This window comes from Boleophthalmus pectinirostris, unplaced genomic scaffold (assembly GCF_026225935.1).
Source record: "Boleophthalmus pectinirostris isolate CB_2022bp ecotype Guang Dong unplaced genomic scaffold, ASM2622593v1 HiC_scaffold_21, whole genome shotgun sequence".
In the NCBI taxonomy this organism is placed as follows: Eukaryota; Metazoa; Chordata; class Actinopteri; order Gobiiformes; family Gobiidae; genus Boleophthalmus; species Boleophthalmus pectinirostris.
This window is the reverse complement of record NW_026571175.1, coordinates 8,566,842-8,589,982: the sequence shown is the minus strand read 5'-3', so window position 1 is coordinate 8,589,982 and position 23,141 is coordinate 8,566,842. Positions and strand designations below refer to the sequence as shown.

The following is a 23,141-nucleotide window of genomic DNA, read 5'->3' as shown; positions in this document are numbered from 1 at the left end:
GGGTGATCGCCTTGATTTGTAGAAAGAGGAACAAGTTAAGATTATAACCAATAACACCAAATGATTTTCACTTTTGATCAATTGTATTACATAGAAAACAAAATACAGTATGTTTTCAATATGTAAATCAGCATTTTTTTTTTTTTTTTTATACAATTCTTGTGACATTAATGAGTGGGACATTCTCTAAATAAGGGATGACATCAAAGCATCGCATTTCAAAATGTATAATATTGACAGGCCTTGTAGTCAAAGTGCACTTGAAGTTAGCTGAAAGAAGACCAATAATCACAACTGATACTATGGTAACATATTTACAAGTTTATTACATTAAAGTTATTTAAAATATTATAAAAACATTTAATATGAGTTTTATGAATCTAAATTTTGCATCTGACTATTAACAACAGACAGATTAGTTTCATCAATCCTTCAACAGCAAAAATATGGCAGTATTTATGCCATTCTGTACAGTTTCTTATTAACCTGAGGCACTTAACATTTTCACATATATGTTTAGAATCAGTCTTAAAATAGAGTACAAAAACATAACTGAAAAGTGCAAAATCAGCAAATGGTATTCAGTAAACCTATTTTAAAAGATAAAAATGAGCCTGAATCTGAAATCATTTGACACTTGTTTACGAAGTTTTTCATCTTCACTTGTTTTTCTTGTTGAGGATTTTCATCAGGTTTTTGGACATGAAGTACGGCTTCTGTGTGGAGCCATCGTTCCTCTCCAGGTCCTCCACTGAAACAAAAAAATATTACAGAAAAAATAAGTTACAGATCAGATGTGTAGAGTGGCTCACAATAATAATGCATGTTTTTGAAAGAATAGCTGTAACTGAATAAATGCAAAATAGACACGTTCAGTCATATTGTGGAACATTCAGGTGAAGCAATTACATTTCCATAGAGGATGTTAGATTCAAATAAATTCCTTACTTCAAATAAATGTTCTGATATATTTTTATAATCAAAAATATGAAGTTCTTAAAATGTGTTATTTGTATTTTAATGCCAGTATGTATGTGGTTTGCACTGCTCATAGATAGACAAAGGTACCATGTTTTTAGTGAGAGACTCACAGAAGCAGAGGAAGAGTGTGTCGACACACATGTTATAGACACTGAAGAAACCGTGAGCGATGAGGTAACTCCCAAACGCCACCGTCTGAAAAAAGGGTTAAAAAAAATAACATAAAATTACCACAATTAGCAATGCAACTTAGCCTGCCTCTGGTCAGACTGATGTGTGTAGCCCTCAAGGTTAAATGCAACTAGCATTCAAGAACAATCTGACTGTGTGTGTGTAGTTATTGCACTGATTGTACTTTTACTTTAGTTAGTTCTAGTTTTACAATGCTTTCACAGCCTATTTTTAATTTTTTTTTTGTTATTTATGTTTATTTCTTGTACTCTGTGTTACCACTCTGGTATTTCCACATTACAGGACAAATAAGGGCTCTGTTATCTTAGTCATCTTAAGTTATACCATTGTTTCTTCACCCGGGAGTTCCCAAAAATAATTTTATGGTTGGGACAATCAAATGAAATTAACTGACTTCACAGAAAGCTGTAGAGGCAATGCATTATGGGTAAAGGGTGTGTGTTTTAGTAAGTTGTAAGGGGCAACTGTAAAACATGAAATATCTTAGGAAATTTAAGCACCAGGTACTAAAATGACTCAAAACTCACAATGATGGGCATCCAGTAATAGTTGAGGTTTTCAGAGCGGAAGTTGGAGCCTGGTAAAAGGATTCGTCCCGAGAAGAAAAAGAACGACAACACGCCTAAAAGAAAAAAAAAAGTTATAAGGCTTTAGAAACTGTGTCGGGGATTAAAACATACTCTGAACTGTGCATAAAACATAGACTTATATTGACTCTCACCTACGCCTCCGACGACCATAAGCTTCCCAAAGAACAGCAGCAAATCTGTGACTTTATCCAGCACCACCACCCTGAAAACAGACACTGGTAAGGCCTGCTATCTGAAGACTGAACACTAGAGGGCATGACAGGGGTGTTGATCTTCACACATACTCAGAGTGTAACTTTTCTGAAATGTTTAAGTTTGTCATGCATGACTTCAGACACAGCACTGACCTTATGATGTTTCTCATGAGCAGCATGAAAGCATTTTTGGCCGAGACACAGAAGTTTTTACCATAAATGGCAATCTGTCAAGACATCAAACAAGACTTAATTAAAAAAAAATAAGTAACTCTAAACTTACTTAATATGGAATAGAAAGACATGTCATTATCTGTCTATTTCTGTACCAATTTGATTTATAAGCTACCAGAAAAGAGAGGCAGTACTCAGGGATTTTAAATTCTGATTCCTGAAAACAAAGTGAACACAATACCAGCATCGGAGCATTTATTCATGTGTGTAAGTCTTTTGCCCATTAAAAAATATAATACTTGAAACAGACTTACAACAGTCCCACTAAAGCCTGTACGGTTTATCTATAAAGACAATAGGGTCTGATGTGTTATAGGTTTTATAGATGTAAGTGATGTGTGATGTAGTGTTCACCATGATGTAGGCGTTTCTGTTGAGAAACTTGATGAACTTCTCGAGGCACCAGAAGCAGCACTTCAGACAGCACAGGATGAACCGCGCACACGGGTTTTGGGCCGCTACAAAAGTAAAATAAAAAAACTATGAGAAAACAACTGAAATATGCAGATAATATAAATAGGATGTAATGTGTATCATGTCCTGCTCACATCTGGTCTTGTGGTCGATGTATTCCAGGATGACTCTCACTATTTGCACCAGAGTAAGAATCAGGGCTCCAAACGCCAGTGAGCCCACATGATATCTGAAACAATATTTTGATGCAATATTGTATTTAAAATTTAAATAAATAAATACAAAATAAAAGATGTGTATGTATCTGTTGACCTGACTGGTTATGTTCAGATGAAGACTTCTCATTCACAATTTAACCATTTTTACAAAAATAGTCATTATGTTGAGCTTCATTCAAACTATGTGACAGGTATATTTGTATACTTTTTATATTAGTTATGTTATTGCATCTCTATAAACAGTTTGCCAGCCTACAACAAAGCGGGTGGGATTTAACAATGACATTTGATTCATGACATATGATGTTGTGGCTAGTGTTTGAGAGGGGAAAAAAAAACAGGAACATTAATTCTTTTAAACAGTTGTTGTGATTTGACAAGTGTGCCAAGTCAAATTGTGATTTTGATTTGATACAGTGCAACCCTAAGAGAAACACATGAATACAAAACCAAGATGTATTCACTGACTCTATTCTCTGACCTGAGTACCCGCAAGAAGGAGCCACACAGGGGGAACATGGGGATATCTGAGGGTTTGTTGAAGGCCCAGTAGTACGACGCAAACGCCCCGGCCAGAGTGCACTGTCCCAGAGCGATCACAAAGTTCACACACCACAGGAAGGCCACAGCATTATAGATCTGCAGGTTAAACATGTTCTGCTGAAACAAGCCTTCGTCGTTGTACTTCATGAACATGCAGCTGACAGAGGGGCATTCTGGATAATTTGATGAATTGAAGTTCTGGGGGAAGATAAGAAAACAGCAGTGTCAATGATTAAGCAAGTGTTTCTCAAACTGTGGTGACCATGAGTGATTTTGAGAGGACTACTCTTTCTTTTAGTCCAGTTTGTGTGCCCACACCGGCTTGGCAAAGCTGGATCACATCAGATCTGGGAAGCCAAGCAAGGCCCTGGTGAGTAATTGAATGGGAGACCATAGGGAATACCAGGTGCCACAGTGGGGCAACAGTGGCTCTAGTGTAAACTGTTGTTGTGTCCTTAGGCAAGTTGTCTATATATGAATGTGGTGTGTGTGTAAGTGTTGGTAATGGTCAGATGGTGCAGACTGGCAGCCTGTCTTCGGTCTGTGTAGCTGTTGCTACAAAAGTAAATTTCCATGTGTGGACTGAGTGTGTATCTTGAAAGGTGCTATATAAATCCAGTGTATTATTATTCATCTGAAATGTGTCCATTTGTCTTTCAGTTCTAAGGTTAAAGCACATTTTAAAGCCACACTCTCAAAGATTTACCTGAGGTTCACATGTCTCAGAGGCGTTGAACTTCTCGCATCCCTGTATTGTCGAGTTCATTGCCACCACTTTGTAAATAGGAGCTCCTGAAGTGGCTAAATATCTGTGGGCACTCACTCAGGAAATACACTTTTGTCAGTCCAACATAATCAGTGTGACAAATGACTGTTTGACTGTTGTTCAAAGGCAGGCAGAGTCAAGTAGCTAAAAATCACAATCACATCATCATCTTTTGTTCCCAGTGTAAATGTGATAAAGGATACAGAGCAGTGGCTCCCCAGTAGGCCACACAGATCAGTAACATGACGAAGGTGACCAGAGGGTAGACCAGAGTGGACATCATGTGACCTACCGCTCTGTGGAGGAAAACATATGAATGTGTTCAATATATTCAATTGTGCTTAAGTGTCTGAAACCACGTAAATGTGTTTTCTCTTTATCTTCCAAATAATAATTAATAATACTATCAGTCCTTGTAATGGGACTGAATGAATGACTAAGTAAATAAATAAATAACTGAATGAATAGTCAAATTGGTGAGCTTTTTCCTGGACATTTTAAAGCACCATATGTGGAGCAACAAATGCACTAAACAAATGATCCATAAAGGACCTGCATTTTTAAATAAAAGACATTTTGTTTTGCAGTTTGTCAATTTTAAATCATGTGTTTTGTAAACATGTGAAAGTCCCTCTGTCTTTTTTTAGACCAGCAGAAGGTGTAAGAACTCTATCAGCTGGCACACTGCAGGGTAAAGCAGTTTTGCCAAATACAATAGCTAGTAGAAGTGAAATGTGGTTTGTTGAATGTTGCTAAATGTTTGGACACTGGAGGCCATACTTGCTGGACTCCTGGATGAGAGCGATGGCGATGAGGATTCTCTTCCTCAGAAAGATCAGGGTGAGGAGCAAAATGGCCTCCACAACACAGAGGATGATCACTGTGAAGAATATGAGCAAACTGAGTTATCGATTAGAGCCGAACAATTAATCACTATTGAATAGAAATCGCAACTTGTATGAAGTTGGACGCAATTAGCAAATCTCAAAGGCTACAGTTTTTTTTTAAGTATCACAATTTCTCCACAAACAACCACCATATATTCTGTTTTATTCTGCATAAAAATTCATAGTTAAAAAAAAATAAATCACAAATCTAATCGCAATCACAATGATAAATCACAATTCTGTATTTTTCCCAACTCATGCAGCTATATTATCAACTAATGACAACCCACTCTAACCCTAATAGCTAACCATTCTATTTGTGGTTTATGACAACACAGAACTAGGGCAAACTTCTGCTATAAAATGTATTGCATCAGTCTGATTATTAATTTTATTGCTGTTAATCGTTTAATTGCCATTCCTGAGAAGATTATTTCCCATGATTCAAGGACACATGAACCTATTTTGATACTGTCCATTCAAGTCTGACTATACTTCTGTTGCAGGGAGTATTATACCCCTGATAACATAGGCCACATAACAAACTAAGGACTGTGTGCGATTCCCAATAAATCTGATTCATGTTCTTGTTTATTAGGTGACATTTTGAGGACTTTTGACCATTCAAAGCATAGAATATTGTTAATTGCTAAGAGAACAGAGCAAAATTTTCATCATTTGAATTCTATGGTGACTCTAAAATTTAGTAGCAAGTCAGTATTCTATGGTAGAATTTGGCTCTCAAGTTCCAGTACTGTCCTTGTCTGTGGTTTATATCTGAAATGACTGAGCAAGACAAAAAATTGGCACGAAATTTACCGTCTTCTCCATCTGCCTATATGAAAGTTATTTTTTCACAACAGCTTCAAATAGTGGTGAAAATGTTTATGGCATGTGTGGTAATTTTAAAAGAGCTGAGTCATATTTTTTGTTAGGGATTGGGTTCACAATGCCCAAGAGTTCAACATTGGATTTCATGTTTGGAGATTTTGTCTTAAACTGTCGATATATTCTACATTTATTCTGCATTTCCAACTCACAAAAGGCCAGCCATGTTTCCTGGACTTGGAGATAAACATTGATGTTTGTGGTGAACCCAACGTCTGAGATGGTGGCAGAGTTCTTCTTGTAGTTGTCGTATTCCCAGTAACAGTGCCATATGCCTGAAGGAACATGCAACAGAAGGACCATTAATGCCTTTATTTTTTGTTAATTAACTTTTAACTCTTCTTTAAACATTGGAAAACTTAACCAGGTCTTAATATTTTGAATGGCTCTATATTCAACATTTCCACATGTGTTTGATGAGCACAACTGTCTGTAGAGGCCATTTTTTGTGCTTTAGTTTTAGGTTTTGTGCTAAGATCAAGAGATAATTATTAAATCAAATTGTATTATTTAGTTGCTAAATGTGGTTACCTATATTAATTGCCTTAATATAGAATTTCTAATAAATAAATTGTAATAAATCAGAGGTGGTCATCAGTAATCCTTTAGTGTAATTGTTGCGTTTATGAGACATTACCATAGGCTCCAGCGCCCAGGACTCCAAAGATCAAGACCCAAACCATGACCGGGGCCGTGAACCTCAGCAACAGCAGGAACAAAAGGCTGGTCAACATGGCTATCAGCAAACCACTGAGACAGAGGAAGGACGACAGATGTCAACGTCAACATCAGTGTTAAGGTTATTGTGAGAATTAATATTTCCATATTAAGTTTGATAATGTTTTATGAATTAATAGACTTCTTCATTTATTTGTATTCAATTTAAGTAGATCACAATACAAAATGTGACCAGTTCTATTAAAGGTGCACTATAACTTTTCTGATGGAGGGTCCACTGCCTGCTTGTCTCCATGGAGATGTTATTGCTTTACATAGAATGTTCCACAGTATGCCATTAAATGAACTCCATAGAGACAAGCAGTCCACCAGTGAGAAGTCAGATCTTTGGAGAGGTGACCCTGCTCACAGTAAGAATGCATGTGTTTCGTAGCAATAAATACATTTACGATTGAAAGACTTGCACATTCATTTAACTCATCCTCATATTGCCATTCTTAAATACAACGAACACAACTTATATTTAAAATTTATCATCAAGTTTAATAAATAAAATGGATTAATCAAAACTTCCCTAGTCCCTAGTTGCTCCAGCAGGTGACAGCAAATGAAAAAAAAACTTACAGGAGAATCCAGGGCCAAGCAGAAGCAAAGTCCTCAAAGATCCGTACTCCGATTTCTTTGGCATTAAAACCATTTACTATTTCACTGGTGAAGAAAAAGGGTTAAAACGGGTTTTAAAAATCAAAAATTCAATTCAGTAATTCAGGCATAAACAATAGTCCAATGAACTACAACTAGAAGACAACTACAACTACAGAGAGGACTACAAACACTGAAAAGCAAAAAACACTGATTCTCAAACTTTAAAGCAATATAACAATATAACTATTGCATACCACAGTACAGACTATAATGAGCAGAGGTAGGGAGAGAAGAGTCACCATGTAAGTGTAGTGTACCATTATTATAAATCTTCCCAATTGGAGTTAAACAGCATAATAATAAAGTCACTCTAGTAATGTAACTGAGGAAATGTGCAATGACCCAGCTTTGAAAAATAGATCTGAACTCAGACTAAACCACCACATCTCCATGACTAATATAGATTTAAACCAGACCTAAAGACCTCATTTAGAAACTATTAGAAATTTAAATAATCTGTATCATGTTTTCTGAATCTGAATTTAAAGCCTTATTATGGAACATTACCCTACTTTACAAGTGCAGCGAGACAAACAAGGACACAAAATCTAAAGCGCCCTTTAAGCCCAAATACACCAACAATTATCAAATAAAAAAATAACAGATCATAAGAACACACACTATTTCTAGCAATAAAGCCATGGGTAGTTGAATCTACTGGCTGAAATGTTCCACAACAGGGCATTAAGGTTATATAAGGGAAAAATTTGATAAAGACACATTTTAATATAGTCCACCATAGGAGTCAATAGCCCAGTTTGAGAATCACTTATCTAAAACTGGACCTGTGCAAATCAGACACACAAAGCATTTTACTACCATGGGACTACACTGCCCTACAGAGGAAAAACATGACAGAGTTGAGACATAAAACTTTGTCACCAAATAAAGCAGCTGTTATGTAGGTGTTTTTTGGTCTTAAGACTATTTACTACGTTTTTCCTTTGTTGGCCAGTACAGTCTACTGCTACTTCAGTTGACATTAAAAACACACCATCACTGACCTTTGGCTGTAATAAGAAGAGATGGTAATGCAGGTTTATGTTAATGTAAAATTATTCAATTATTATTATTTGTAAAGTTGATGAGGAATCTTACCCAGTGCCATTTTTGATCATATTAGCAGTGTCGTTGATGGAGGGGGGCAAACCTGGGATCTCACTGAAGAAGTCTGGAATCTGATTAAGAGCTGAGACGTCAGGCAAACAACGACCGAGAACTAAAAAGAGACAAAGGATGCATGGTGAAGGAAAAAGTACACAAATTATTATGTTTACTGAATTAAATGAAAGTGCATTTGACAGGTTAGACTTCTTATTTTTCAAACATAGTTAGCATTATTAGATTTAAGATTTTACTTGCCTATTTTTTCCTAGTTCTGTAATTTTGATTCTATATAATAATAATATAATATAAGGCTGTAGATCTGACATATGTAGCGTTATGTTACCTAGCAACCATAATGTAAACAAGGGCCAAAGTGTCTAAATTACATTTATGGTTTGACAAATAAGAAATAAATGTGCATAAACCGTCTCTGCATTTTGGATGAAATTGAGGACAGTTGATGACTTAGGTAGAGGTATTCCGTTTCAGAACACAGTGCTACTTCCTGGACTTTTTTTTACTTTTTGTTTTCTAAATTCTACAAAACAAGTAGCTGCTGGGATAGAGAAAAACCCATGTATGGTACTGTTGAGAGAAAAAGTGAAAAATTAGTAAAATGTCTAGTGCAAGGCTTACCAGAAATCATTGGCGTGGTGAAGAATGGACACAGCTCTCTGTCTGTGACCTGTGTTACGCTCTGAAACAAACAAACACAAAATCACTGACCATCACATTATTCAATTATTTATTCAATTACATGGTCTTGTAGCATTTAAATAGTCTTATTACTAAAAAAAACACAGCCAGTGTTGAAATCAAACTCACCAATGTGGTTGTTTTTATGTTTATTGAAGGCACACAGAAGTTTTGATCAAAAACTCGTGAAGGGTGTTTCCCCAGGTCAGTAAGCCCCACTCCCCAAAATGTGCTGGGACATTCTTTCACACACACCTGAAAAATATAATGCAAGGAAGGAGCACAATTCTTACACTGTAGATGGTTTTCTCAAATAAAGACCAGACACTGCAGGTGAAGGAGAAGGTCTTTTTAGAAATCACTTATATTGATACTGTGCTGATGTCATCAATATTCCCTGGGGGTGTGATGCTAACTCTAAGTACTGCTCTGTCTGAGGCTACAGATACAAGATGAATGTGATGAACATATTTAAATGTAGATTGAACAAGAGGCATAGGTTTTGCCAGCTATCTATACAATTAACTGATATTGAGTAAAATATGTAAATAAATACATTTCAAATAATTCAAAAGCCTCACCTGTGTGGTTGGACATTGAAATCCATTGATGGCTGTGGCCAGTATATTGATTGAGGATGCACATTTGAGCATGTCAAAATAAAATACATTTGGTAAATCCCTGAAAAATACAGAAATAACAGGTGAGACATGTTGACTTTAAAATGATTACTAACTAAAATGCAGTAGTTACTTGTTGGGTCCAGTGCCACAGAACCATCCTGTGGAGTTTCGAGGGTAGAGGACATGTCGCGGGTCCCCATATAGCCAGGCTGAAAGACACAAAACAATGAATGAACTGTAATAATGCAACAAATGTGGAAAAACTATTCAAAACAAGGTGAATAAAGGGCCCATATCCTGCTGTTATTATGTTACAATGTTGTTTTCTTAGCAAAAACATATCTGGAGATTTGGGGGTTTGTTTCATTCATACATGTTTAACACACAAACCTTCCATATTTAAGCTCTTTAGATCTTCTCTCAGACAGAAAACACTCTGTTCCACCTTGTGATGTCATGTGGTAATACAGGAAATGTTGCAGCTGTCACATTGTCAATCGTTACTGAGCTAATAGTAAAAAGGTAGTGGTAAACTTAAGCAAGACACTTCACCTACCTCACCTGAATAAAATATATTTATAATATATGTATGAATGAGATATATACGAGATATTGGTTGTAAAAGTTTACAGTTTACACAGAATGTCAGCCAAGCTTCTGTCATTCTGCCCCAGGACAACTGTTGCTAGAGATTACAACTACAGAGTAATGCAGACACTTTTTGAAAAACACTAAAAGGTTCATGAATGATTTCCAGGCTGGACATGTGCTGCACTAAGCTGAGAAGAAAAACCTTTGTACTTCCTCAATCCTACTTCCTTCAATACAGCCCCCATTCAGTGATCTCTGCATTCACTCCAGATAAGAGCCAAGCCCACTGACCACCACTCCACACATACCAGCCCGGGTTTGTCCAAATACTAATATTTAAAATGAACTGCAAGTAAGATTTGTGTTTTACATTTCATAAACTTTACTTTGTGTCTCCAGATATGAGGTAAACATGGTAAATCAAATAGAGCTTTTATTGACAACAATTCTCAAATTACAAAAGCATCGGACATGAGGTTGGATTTATTTATATTATAATTCGGTGTTGTGGTTCTCAAGACAATTATCCAATCAGAAAGCAGAATGAGCCTTCATATGAGTGCAGCTGATTTAAACCTAAAATGGCTCTCTCTGGAATGAATGGTCACTACCTAAGCCCCAGCACTTGCAGCCAATTGTTAAACAATACTTCATTAGGGCAGAAAACTAAAAAAAAAAAACAATCTAATAAATATTTTGAATAAACTTGTGGTTTGATTTGAGTTTTATTTTACCTAAAATTCCCACTGCCAGGTAGCCGAGGATCACCAGAAGGAATAAGATGCAGCAAATGATATCTGTGCAACTCCTGAACACAACAAAAGGAGAAGAGAATAGAGTTGTTGTTGAAGGGTCCATATTATTTTCTGATCTAATTTATAATGTTGTTTCCTCATCAAAAATATACTTGAAGTTTTGTTTTTGTTTCATTCACACATGTTTAACACACACAACCTATATATTTAGGCTGAGTTCTTCTGTCAAACAGAAAACACTGTTCCACTTGGTGATCTCATATGGTAATACTGTGTTTTTAAACTCCATACATCTTCACTAGAATCATTTTAGAAATTGTCAATTGCTACTGAAGGTAAAAGGAGCTACTAACTTTAAAACTACCACGTCATGACATCACAAGGTGAACCAGAGCATTTTGATCGACATGTAGACTAATAATACTTAACTCAAACATGTGTGATAAACAACAAAACACAACCCCAGGTAAGTTTCTGATGAGGCAACACCATTATAACATGATTTCAAGCTTACAGGAGTCATTTTTTATGGAACATTTAATATGATGATAAGTTAAAAGTGAAAAACACTCATTTCAAACCACATTCACCTGTTCTTTATTGGTCCTTTAAAGTTGGCATCAAACTTGCACGGCTCACCTGCAAAACAAAACATAATGCATGTGGTTTAGGAGAAATAATTTACATACTAAAATTGGACATCTCTTTGAATTCCAAATATTAATCTTGATTTGAATTTTGGCGTGACATGAAATAATGAACTGTCTGACAATGGGGTAAGTGTATTTTTTATACCAAGCATGTGTGAAACAACGTGAAAAATTATGTTTAAGTTTATGAAGTAGTTAATGTAATACGTAACTTATTGCTCCTCTGTCACCTCCTTGTTTTCACTGAGAAACTAATGCTTTGCCAGGAAAGTTCCACAGTATGGCTTTTAACTTGTATAACACAATCAAGACAAGCGGGTGACACCACCAGGACAGGATGAAGATCAAATCTGTGCGGTGGCATGCCCACTCACAATAAAAATGCATGTTTTTGACACTTTAAATTCAATAAATGAAACAGGAATAGCAATAACATCTCAACTCTATAGAGACTGGAAAAGCTACATAATCCTCCTTCATTAACATGATTTTTTCTCTTTATGAGAAAATTTGTCCTCTACAAATCAAACCAAGCTTAACTGCTCAGATCAATTCATTTTATGACCAACAATGTGCTTATCTCAAACACTGGATAACCATTCTTTTAACTGGAGCCCATTAGCCCCTTTATGTGTGTCAGTGTTCCCAGGCCGATAAGCTATCAGCAAAGTCAACACATAATAACGCACAATCATAATATTTCAGAAGTCAAACACGTGGTGGAGGTTACGGTAAGGAAAAAAACTGCAGGAAATGTGTAAATATATGGGAAAATTCATTATCAGAATTATCTAAAAGTACTTTACAAACAGTCAAAGTGCATATGACAGGTTAGACTACTCATTTCTCCAAAACATAACATCATTAGATTTTATATTTTATTCAATATTTTGCCTGTTCTTTTCCAGTTTTGTAATTTTGGTGAAGTTTATAATTTTACTTCCTGGTTGAACACAGGCAGTAGATATGGTATACATATCTCACCTAGCATCCATAACGTAAATAAGGGCCAAAACTTGTCTAAATTACACCATTGTTCACTTTTATTTAGTTAATTGTTAAGTGCTCGAAAGCGTCCTTGCGAATAAATTGAAAAAAGTATATGCATCTGTCAAATGCCTATGAAAGGAAAAAATTAGCAACGTACTTCCTGGAAAAAAGTAATGGATGTTTTAACAATAGCTACCTTTTGTTCAGAGCTGCCCTTAGAAATCAGAACAAAGCAGGTGTAATATCCTAGAATCAATACCCATTTAAATGACAAATGACGTTGTGTTTAAATCATTATACATTAATCAGTTACAAAAACTGTATAATTGAAATAAATGAATGATGAATTAAAATCTTATTGTGAATGATAGGGTTTGTTCTATCCCTTGAAACCCAGAGCAAAGCTAATTTACAATGACTTTTAAAACACCAATCACAAAACCAACACAAATGTGATATAACATTTTCTTCCTCTAGCTTAACTATTGAAAGAACATTAAAACATATATTACCAAGCAGCCTTATCTTCTAAACTAAAATTAAAATGGACTACATACTAAAGTGAGACAACTTAAGTGTCAGGACCAAGCATAAAAAAAAAAGTTTTAGCCACAACTAAACCAGGACTAATCTAGGTCAAACAAACTACAGTCAAAACCAGGACCAACCAAAGATTAAACACACTCAAAACCTGGTCAAAAAACACAACTTGAATTTAAGCTTAACCTGTTTAACTGTATTTGAATATTTTGTTGTCAAGGAAGAGTCTTGTTCCACTATGAGTGAGACAGCAAGAGAGGGAGCAGAGTGAAAGCCAGTTTAGCAAGAAATGCAGGCAGCTTTTGCGATGGCAAAATGGTTTTACTCATCATAAAATGCAGACCTATAGCATAGCCTGAGCTGTAATATAGGCTATTACTTATGGGCGGTGCATTTAAATGATCGTTTGCAGCTGATGTTCCCTAGGCGTGTGATACCAACTGTAGGCATGCACTCTCTGAGGCTTTGTTACACTTTAATCCGAGCTTTATTTTAACACAATCTGAGCATTTAGAACTGACTGAGTTAGAACAACATGAGAGCTGTTTTATGCTGTTAAACAAGTCTCAAGTAACATTACAGTCACAATCTACGTAGCATTAGCCAGAGTTTTTCAGTTAGTCACGCTCACCGTTTTGTTGAAAACAAAAAACACCTAAACAACACCATGAATGCTCATATTGATCACAGACTCCTGAAAATGTGTTGTTTAAATCCATTTTGTATCTAATACATGTTCTTCATTTTGCAACCAATCTTAAAACTTATTTAGAGTTATATGCTAATGAGTGCATTGTGTCACCATGGTAACTGCTGAACATTCCGCTAATATGCACACATGTAAAATATCCCCAGTGTGATGTCACTCCAAACAAGTATCAATTACATTTTAAAAGATTCAGTCATTTCTAGTCTTATATATGATATATGAGGAGTTTTTGATTAATGGAGAGGTCCACAGCAAGTCCGCTGTCAGTGAAAGTGTGGGTCTGGAGCAGAGTTCAGACTTTGGAGGAGAAATTTGCCTGTTTTATGCAACATCTCTGGTGGAGGGTACACCACAAGCTTGTCTCCATATATCAGGGGTCTTCAACCTGATACCCTCCACAAGATAAGTTACTTAAATAAAGTGTGTATATACTGTATGTCTATACAGGAAATCAATGTTGAAAGACAATTTATGTGTTATTGATCCTTTGCTGTGACATTATGCTGGGGGTGTTCTACGTGTATCTGTATTGGTGGAATGTTCAGCAGCTACCATGGTGACAAAATGCACACATTAGCAAACACTGATAAAGAAAGGTTTAAGATGGTCTGAAAACTCAAGAAAAAAAAAAATCAACTCATTTTCAGGAACCTGTGATCAATACAAGGGTTATGGAACTGTGTTTTGAAGTGTTTGATTTTCAACAAAAAAGTGAGAGTGACTAACTGAAAAACTATTTTGGCTAAAGCTAGCTAGATAGTGATGGTAATGTGATTTGAGAGGACTTGTGTAAGAGCACAAATCAGCTCATCTGTTGTGGTTCTAAATAAATCAGTTTGTGTTGAAATAAAGCACAGACTCACTAGTTTACTAATTGAGACTGATCTTGTATTTCTTTCCTGAACTCTGAATTACAAAAAGCTATCCCCATGCAATTACGGTAATAAATCCTAAAACTAAAATTAACTAGATTGCAATGCTTGACTTTTCCTGAGTATTTTTAAAGATGATAGAAGAGACAGGAGTTCACAAACCCACTGTGGCTCATCTATTTAATTTCACAGTGGTGTGAAAACTCATATTATTGAGTATCTTCCCTTAGTATTAATATCATGAGTGAAATCTTAGTACTGTGACAGCATTTCTCAGAACAGAGCGAATACGAGCCCCATGGAAAAAGTGGTTGGTCTTTGTGAGTGTGTTTTGTCACATTCAAATCAGATAGATGCAAATGGTACACGTGGCAAGATCTGATTGGTCGATTACATGAAGGATGGAGGAAGAGTTTAGAGGCAGCAGTTTATGTTTGGATTAAATAGGGTTTACTTGGAAAATTCACAGCCTTTATGCAAACAATTACATAAAAGCGACCAAATGTCCCCGAACATGAGGTAAACATCAAATATCAAATCAAATATAGCTCTTATTTTGTATTTATTCCTAATTTAAAAATGAAAAACATAATGGCCAAGTTTTTCATGTCTGTCTATGTTTTGGATCTCAATTTCATAGTGAACTCTGAACCAGGAAGTCTGAGTTCATGTGTCCTGTTCCCAGGTCTCTGCACTGGCTCCTGTGGCCCAAAGAATAAACTTTAAAGTAGCTCTTCTTGTGCACAAGACTCTCCATGGCCTAGCACCAGAGTACATCTCTGACATGTTAGAACCATATCCCATCTCATACTCTGAGGACCTCAGGGACTGGCCCCAGAGTCAAAAAGTGGATACTTTTCACATTTACTTTACATTTGAGAGAAGGTATTTGTACTTTTTACCCCACTACATTTTTTGGACTGACTGGAAAGTAAAAGGATTTTTTCTGATTGTCTGAGACCTGCTGAAAAGGCTGAGGATTTATTTTTAACATCTTCATAGTTTGACTAAAACTACAAAAACAAAAATATACAAATAAAAACAGAAAAAAAAAAAATTCAATTGTTTCTGCTTAACAAAATTCAGCACAGATATTTACCAAAATCATTACATTTGCAGCTGCATAAGACCTCAAATCTGAGCAAAATACTTTAACATTTTGCTCTTTAAGTACATTTTTAAATGGATATTTTTACTTAAATAGATTTTTTTCATGTGATACTTTTAGTTGAATATTTTTTGCTCTTGAATATTTCTTCTACCACTGAATGAGATCACTACATTACTCAGACATGCATGCAGCTAAAACCGCTGGAGGCATGTTTTTGGTCAGGGAACATGGTAGAAATCTTTTTTTTAAAAATGTATTTAGCATAATACTGCCTCTTTAACAATGGTATTGCTTGAATAAAAAATTAAAAAATAAAGCAGGCTATACAATACTATCTGCTAATACTAGGCCCTCATCCAGTACTGAAATGTGAAAAAGGTGAGCCTGCAACCATCTTTCAGGTAAAAACATATTCTAGCCCATTACTTATTTCAAACTTTTCAAACATTTGCTTAAAATTATGCTTCAATTTCCTTCTAGAGAATAAACATGGTCAAACTGATAAAGTGTGGTCCAAATGAGGAATAGCCTGTTGATAATATTAGGTAAGTCTAAGTCTGATCGTGACTAAACCTGCCGTGCATTTTAACTTCCTTTAAGCCATTTTGGTCAATGATTTGCTCAACTTAACTTTTCGTCATAAATTTTCATAACAGGCAAAGTTACAAACCAGCTTCCGGGGAGATGTCAATCATGAAAACAATGTATTTCATGAGTTTTGGTACTTCCTTGTCACAGAAACAGAATAATTAATAATAATGCTGAGGTCTGAGCTTTCAGGAAATGGGGGAGACAAAACAAAGGGGAGATTTCTGAATGTAAAAGAAATAAGTTTAGTAACTGCACATATGTAGTTACCATTTTTATTATTTAATTTTATTATTATTATTTTATTAGATCCACTTTATGATCTTTGATGTCAGAACTAGCGGTACGGAGCAGAGACTTAATTGGTGAACCTTTAACAGAGTTTCCCCACAGCCTGTAAAGGTTCCAGGACATTTTTATTACGAAACATAATTATATTTACTCACTTTTATAATATATTAAGCTCTTATGCTGTTGCTTATTGTCCTGTATACACTATTTCCTTACAGCCAAACTGGGTAATATTCCAGACAATAAATACTGTAAAATAAAATGTTATTACAATTGTTATTATGAACACAGGCTTGTCCAACCCCAACAGACCTGACTCATAAATTGACCTTGTTGTCTTGGCCTTGTACTTGTCTCCATGGAGATAAGGTGAAGCCGTAGTGTGTTATACAAAGCTTTAGTTTAGTTTTTATTTATTTTATTATGGACATTTTGATTATGGGCATTTTAAACACATCCAGAAAGAAAAGAAATATGGAAAGCTAAACAAAAGTCTCATGCATTTCAGAAGAGGCTGGGTTAGCAGATTTTACATTAAAGACTCCATAGAGAGAGGGTAGTTAGCTTTGTGCTCAGTCCACTCATGTAAACAAACTGGTCTCAGGGAAACAAGAGCTCCAGGGAACTGTCTGAACTTCAGTACACATTATCACACAATGTTTCTTCAAATGTTCAACAAGGAAAGAGACCATAGAAAGCTCACTGATCACAAGTCATATTATTAGAATTGTCAATTGCGGCCTTTCTTTTTGAATAGCAGGAACCTAATTCTTACCCAGCCCTGTCTGCTACAAACCACAGAGTCATTGTTGTTAATGACAGGTCAGGCTGATAATTTCTGAGTTGACATAATTAAATTTAAGACTTTACTAAAAATCATGCCTAGTCTTTTGTAATTTTGCAATTTTGGTGACGATTATAATTTTACTTCCTTGTTGGACACGGGCAGTAGATATGACATGCCAACATAGACGGAAACTTGCTGGACTTAATGACAAAAGTCCAACCAAAATAAGTAGAGGGATTATACTTTAGAACTCATTGCTACTTCCGGCACTTTCCAACTTTTGTTTTCTACATTTCTTCACAAAGTGCCACTTAACTGAAGGGAAAATATGATGACTATTTACCACAAGACATCACACTGAACCAAAAAAAATATGAATCTTCACTTTAAGCAGTTATCCCATACATTTCTATGGAGAGAAAGCCTTCCCAATATTCAATGTTCACAATCACACGCATTAGTAAGTCATTAATTCACCTTTGTGTGTTGAAAACAGCTTTGTAGTTTGTATGTAACTTATTTGCTTTCCAGATAGGCCACCCTATGCAAAATAATATAGCTATGATAATGGTGGGACCCAGGGCAAGTTGGCAACCTCCTGAAAAAGATAATTTATGCTGATAGAATATAAGTGCAAAGTCTGATTTTGTTATGCCAATAGCATCCATGTTGTGAACAATAGGGAGTTATTTTATACTGGGTGGGTCAAAGTACTAATAATACTTGGCTAATTAAAGTGAAATCAACTCTTTTGAGCTTTAAGCAATGTTATAATGCTGTTACCTCATCAAACACGTACCTGGAGTTGTTTTGTTTCATTCACAGATGTTACAGTTACCCTGCGCTCATCAGACAATGTCTATATCTCAAAAGCTCAAAATGCTTTGTTCCACCTTGTGATGTCATGAACCAGTAGTTTTCAAGTGAACAGCTACCTTTTATTTTTTAGTTCAGTAGAGATGGGCAATTCCAGAGCTGAAATCATCCACATGATTCTAGTGAAAGCGTATGGTGTATGAAGGTGAAGAACTCCTTCATACACCTAAATATGCAGGATTTGTGTGAATGAAACAAAACACAACTCCAGGTATGTTTGTAATGAGGAAACAAAATTAACACACAGATCAGAAAATGTGGAATACGAGCTGTTTAAATAAGAAACTCTTACTTTGAAAGCACTAAGTGAAGGCTAACCACACGCGGGGCAAATGCAAATAGTTAGCGGCATGCCAGATGGATTTCATTGTATTGTATTTATTTACTATGTGGCTCTGATTCAAAAGAACAGTACCAAGAACAGCAGCATGGCATGCACAATGATCTACTAATAACACTGTGTAATAACAAGGCTGCATGTGCTACCACACTTGACGCATCATAATGCAGTATGTCTGTTTTTAAATTGGATGTGCTCCCTGATTTAACAAGCTGCATAAGGATTACCACATGTCCCTCTTTTGGTTGTCCTGTAGACTATATTTAGGTCTATTTTCCTTATCCCACTTATTTAGACAATAACCACCTTTTTATTTATGCCAAATTAATAAAAAAAAAAGTGAGAAGGCATTTATTGCTATTTAAGTCTCTCTTTGTGTGTTACAACTGATTCAGATCATATGGTGACAATGCAGTTATCATCTAATCAATCAACAACTTGTTCCTTTTGGTCTAAGGTCATCCTTGCTGCATACTGGGGTTACAGAAGTGGGCATTTGGGCTTAAAGGTCCTATATTACACTAAATGGTCTCTTGAGAGCTTTTAGCCATGTTATAACGTTGTTACCTCCTCAAAGACAAACCTGTAGTTATGTCTTGTTTCATTCACACATGTTTGAGTTGCCCTTTATTAGCTGTCCCCATCTCCAAATCTCAAAATGCTCTGTTCCACCTTGTGATGTCAGTGGAATTTTCAAGTTAATGGCAACTAGCTGTTTAGCAGAGATTGCCAAATGATTCTGGTGAAGGTGTATGAAGTTTAAAACCACAGTGGAGCACTTCCTGTATTACCATATGACATGACAAGGTGGAGTGTTTTCCATTTGAGAGAAGAACAGTAAGTAGGGTTTGGATGTTGAACTCTAGGTATATTTTTGATGAGGAAACAGCATTATGACAGATCAGAAAATAGTGCAATATGGACCCTAAAAACATCTTGTCCTGGGACACAACAACACTGTGTGCTTTGGGCAAGATTTCATCAGACAACCATCTGGTCTGGTCCTGAACACAGGATAAAGTAAAATATTTTGGAAAAATATGCAATTATCACTGGAGGCTCATTCAACATTCTCATCAAAACTCATATCTGTTGTCAAAACGTATAAGGAAACAAAACCTGTTCTGAGATGCTGTGGTGTCAAATTACTGCTTTGTCCTAAAGTTCACAGACTGAAACTATAACACAGTTTTTATGTTCTCGTAAAACTCTTGGAAAAAAGTCATTGGCTTCACCTTGTGATGTCATTAGATTAGATTAGATTAGATAAATACTTCATTATACCATAGGAAATTCGTTGTGGTAATACAGGAAGTGCTCCAGTGTTTTAAACTCTGTACACCTATACCCTCTATATGTTAGAATCAATTAAGGTGGCTGTTAACTTAAATACTACCACTTCATGACATCACAAGGTGGAACAGCGCATTTTGAGCTTATGGAGAGGGCAGACTAACAACAAAGAATTACTCAAACATGTGTGAATGAAACTAAACACAACTCCAGGTATGTTTTTGTGGAGGCAACAGTATTCTAACATGACTTGAAGCTCAAGAGTCAATTTTGTGACCTTTAAATTGTAGAGCTGGGCCATATGACCAACAGAAAGACTAATTTTTTCCTCACATCGATCGTTCACAATTTTTTATTCAACTTTTTTTTTTAGTTTATTATAAACTAATTTCCTGGCCACTAATAAAACAGGTCTACAGCCTATCCCTGGCAGTAAAAGCATGTGGTTTGGAGCAGACTTCAGCCTTAGTTTTGTATCATGCTTTTGTATTTATGGAAAATTGGGAGCATGGGTGATGTAGGCTTGTGGGAAAAGCATTGGACAGAATCTTACAGCAAACTGTTAGCGCTGGCTATACAATACTACTATCTATCTACTAATAACTGGGTCCTCATCCAGTATTGAACCAGTACTGAAATGCGATTACAGGGCACACATGCAACATCTTTGAGGTAAACACATATTCTAGCCCATTACTCAGAAACATGGCCAAATTGAAAGCGTGTAGTCCAAATGAGGAATAGTATTAGGTATTATAATATTTAGGTACCTCAAAGTCTGATCATGTGACCAAACCTGTGCATTTTCACTTCCTTTAAGCCACTTCTGGTCAATAATTTGCTCAACTGAACTTGTCATCATCAATTTTCATAACAGGCAAAGGTGCATACAGGTTACAGGGAAGATGTTAACCAACATGAAAACAATGGATTTCCTGAGTTTTGGTACTTCCTAGTCACAGAAATAGTTAGTCATTGCTATTTTCTTTGTCATCCTTCATTTGTGTTACTTCCTATGTGTTTTTACAATGTATTTGAGGATGACATTATAAGCAGGGAGTGTTTGTTAGTCTTTTAAAAGCTGCCCATAAAGTCAATATAGCCTACATATTCATCAATATATCGAATAACACATAACAGGATGTAGGAACTTTAAAACAGGACACCAGAAAAAAGTTTACTCTAGCCGTTTGTTAAGTATAGCCCTGTTTGTAAAACTATGTTTAAAACTAAACTGTATAAAGAAGTGGACAAAGGGAGCGTGGCATCACCCATAGCCTCCGGCTCCAGTCAAATGAAGCTCACAAGGCTTACAGTTACAGGGGCCAATTTGGAGCCAGGCTACATATTAGTAATATAAATTTATTAACAGAGAAAAATGCCAAAATAAAAACACCAAAATCATGTAGAGTGGGTTAATACAAACATTTTAAGACCAAAATGACGAGGCTCACTGTAGCAGTTAGAGAGAGGGGTGACATTTTTTCAATGTAAATGTCAATTGGAAATAGTTGAAAGAGCCGGAAGAGCACCCATGAACACTTCCTATTTGGAATGCGGCGACTAGCGGGGTTACAGTAAAAAAAAAAAAATGAAAAAAAATGCTTTTTGCACCCCCACTGACATGATGATACAAGTGAGTCTATAACAAGTGATGTGACGTTCATGAGCAAACGATCAACTGTTTTTAACATGAACTGTAGGAACTAGATCTAACTAAATCTTTTACTTTCTAATTTGTTTTTAATTTTTTTTTTTTTTTTGCATAATTTTTATATGATTAAGCAGTTATTGTAGTGCAACGTTTTATTTAGATTATGTATAATTTCAAAGGGTAAACACCCTCCCACTCTCAGTTGGAATTTTTTTAAACAGATCTAAGCCTTGGTCATTTCTCTCTGTGATTATTTTGTAGTTAACGTTCTCACTTTGTATATTTAATTATAAGACACAATCCAAAGAGCCAGTTTTTTGAACAGCTCTTTGCCATAAACAGATCCATAAACAGATCAAACCAAAAGTCCCATTACTAAGACTAACTGACGCATGCGTTTACTAATTTTTGTTTAAATATGCTAACGGTATGACAAATGTGGATATGTCAGTTACATGTCAAAGATTATTATAGTTTTAAAAGTCGTCTATTCTCCAAGCTTTTCCTAAAATGTTCCACAGTATAGCATAAAATCAGGAAAAACAACGTATATTGTAATAAAATGAATGAGGCCTGTTTTTGCCATTAATTATCTTGTAACGTTGTCTCAATCCATCATCCAATATCAGCCTAACTTCTTTTGATCATTTTTACACGATGTTTATCAAAATCCAGTTGGAAAATAGCCAAAATATAATAAAAACCAATGATTCGTAGCACATTTAGCCCATTTGGGCACATTTCTGACAGTAATGATCATTAGCCTGTAATTAGCAGTGATTCCCAGAACAAGTCCCGGGGGTTGGATGTGCACTCACCGTACTCCGAGTCCGAGGAGGGCTTGCTTTGCTTCTTCCCCATTTCCCGACCCCGACCCCGGCGTTTTTCTTCTTAAAAACTCCCCAAAACTAAAAAAATCTTTTAAAAAAACAACCCACAAATGGAGGCCAAAGCAATTTTAAAAGGCGCTGAGCCGTACTCCGGCGATCATCGTAACTAAGTCGAAATCTTTCTTCGTGGCTGCAGTCACCAGGCAGCGCGAGCGCACCTGTGCTCTGCGCACCTGGACGTAACACAGAGCGTGTGTAGACGAGAGGCGTCACTCTGAAGTGGAGCGAAGGAGTAGGTTTAAAAGTGGGATTACGATAAGATAAGAAAGCATTTACTGAAGTCACGGTGGGGAAATAGTGTCACCCAGTCTGACCTGGCTATAAAAGAACAGTTGTTATTAATTTAGAATTAAAAATCCGACAGCTAAAAGTAATTGGCTAGTATACGTTTCTGTCTGTGATTAAATTATAGTAGACTGATTAAAGGTGTATTATGTAACTTTCTCAATAGAGGGTATACCACCTGCTTGTCTCCATGATGGCCATGG

At 35.9% G+C, this 23,141-nt stretch overlaps 1 protein-coding gene across 1 annotated transcript; it reads right to left on the bottom strand.

The window, feature by feature from the left end:
• Positions 1–53: 53 nt before the first annotated feature.
• slc44a4 (solute carrier family 44 member 4) lies at positions 54–22,815 on the bottom strand. Its single transcript, XM_020939285.2, has 22 exons — positions 22,582–22,815; positions 11,653–11,701; positions 11,042–11,115; positions 9,847–9,925; positions 9,675–9,774; positions 9,223–9,348; positions 9,034–9,094; positions 8,389–8,509; positions 7,210–7,293; positions 6,545–6,657; positions 6,060–6,182; positions 4,913–5,012; positions 4,336–4,428; positions 4,073–4,175; positions 3,305–3,564; positions 2,740–2,834; positions 2,546–2,649; positions 2,111–2,184; positions 1,895–1,965; positions 1,701–1,795; positions 1,092–1,176; positions 54–751 (listed from the first exon to the last, which is right to left on the bottom strand). The coding sequence occupies exons 1-22, from the start codon at positions 22,622–22,624 to the stop codon at positions 660–662; spliced, it is 2,145 nt and encodes a 714-aa protein (XP_020794944.2). The 5' UTR covers positions 22,625–22,815; the 3' UTR covers positions 54–659.
• Between the last annotated feature and the right edge of the window lie 326 nt (positions 22,816–23,141).

Excerpts from the sequence above, each read along its gene's own strand:
- slc44a4 (XM_020939285.2), bottom strand. The coding sequence starts at position 22,624 with ATGGGGAAGAAGCAAAGCAAGCCCTCCTCGGACTCGGAGTACG. Across the intron at positions 9,775-9,846 it reads TGTGGCACTGGACCCAACAA|GGATTTACCAAATGTATTTT; the intron begins GTAACTACTGCA and ends TGTATTTTTCAG. Across the intron at positions 1,966-2,110 it reads CTCATGAGAAACATCATAAG|GGTGGTGGTGCTGGATAAAG; the intron begins GTCAGTGCTGTG and ends GTCTGTTTTCAG.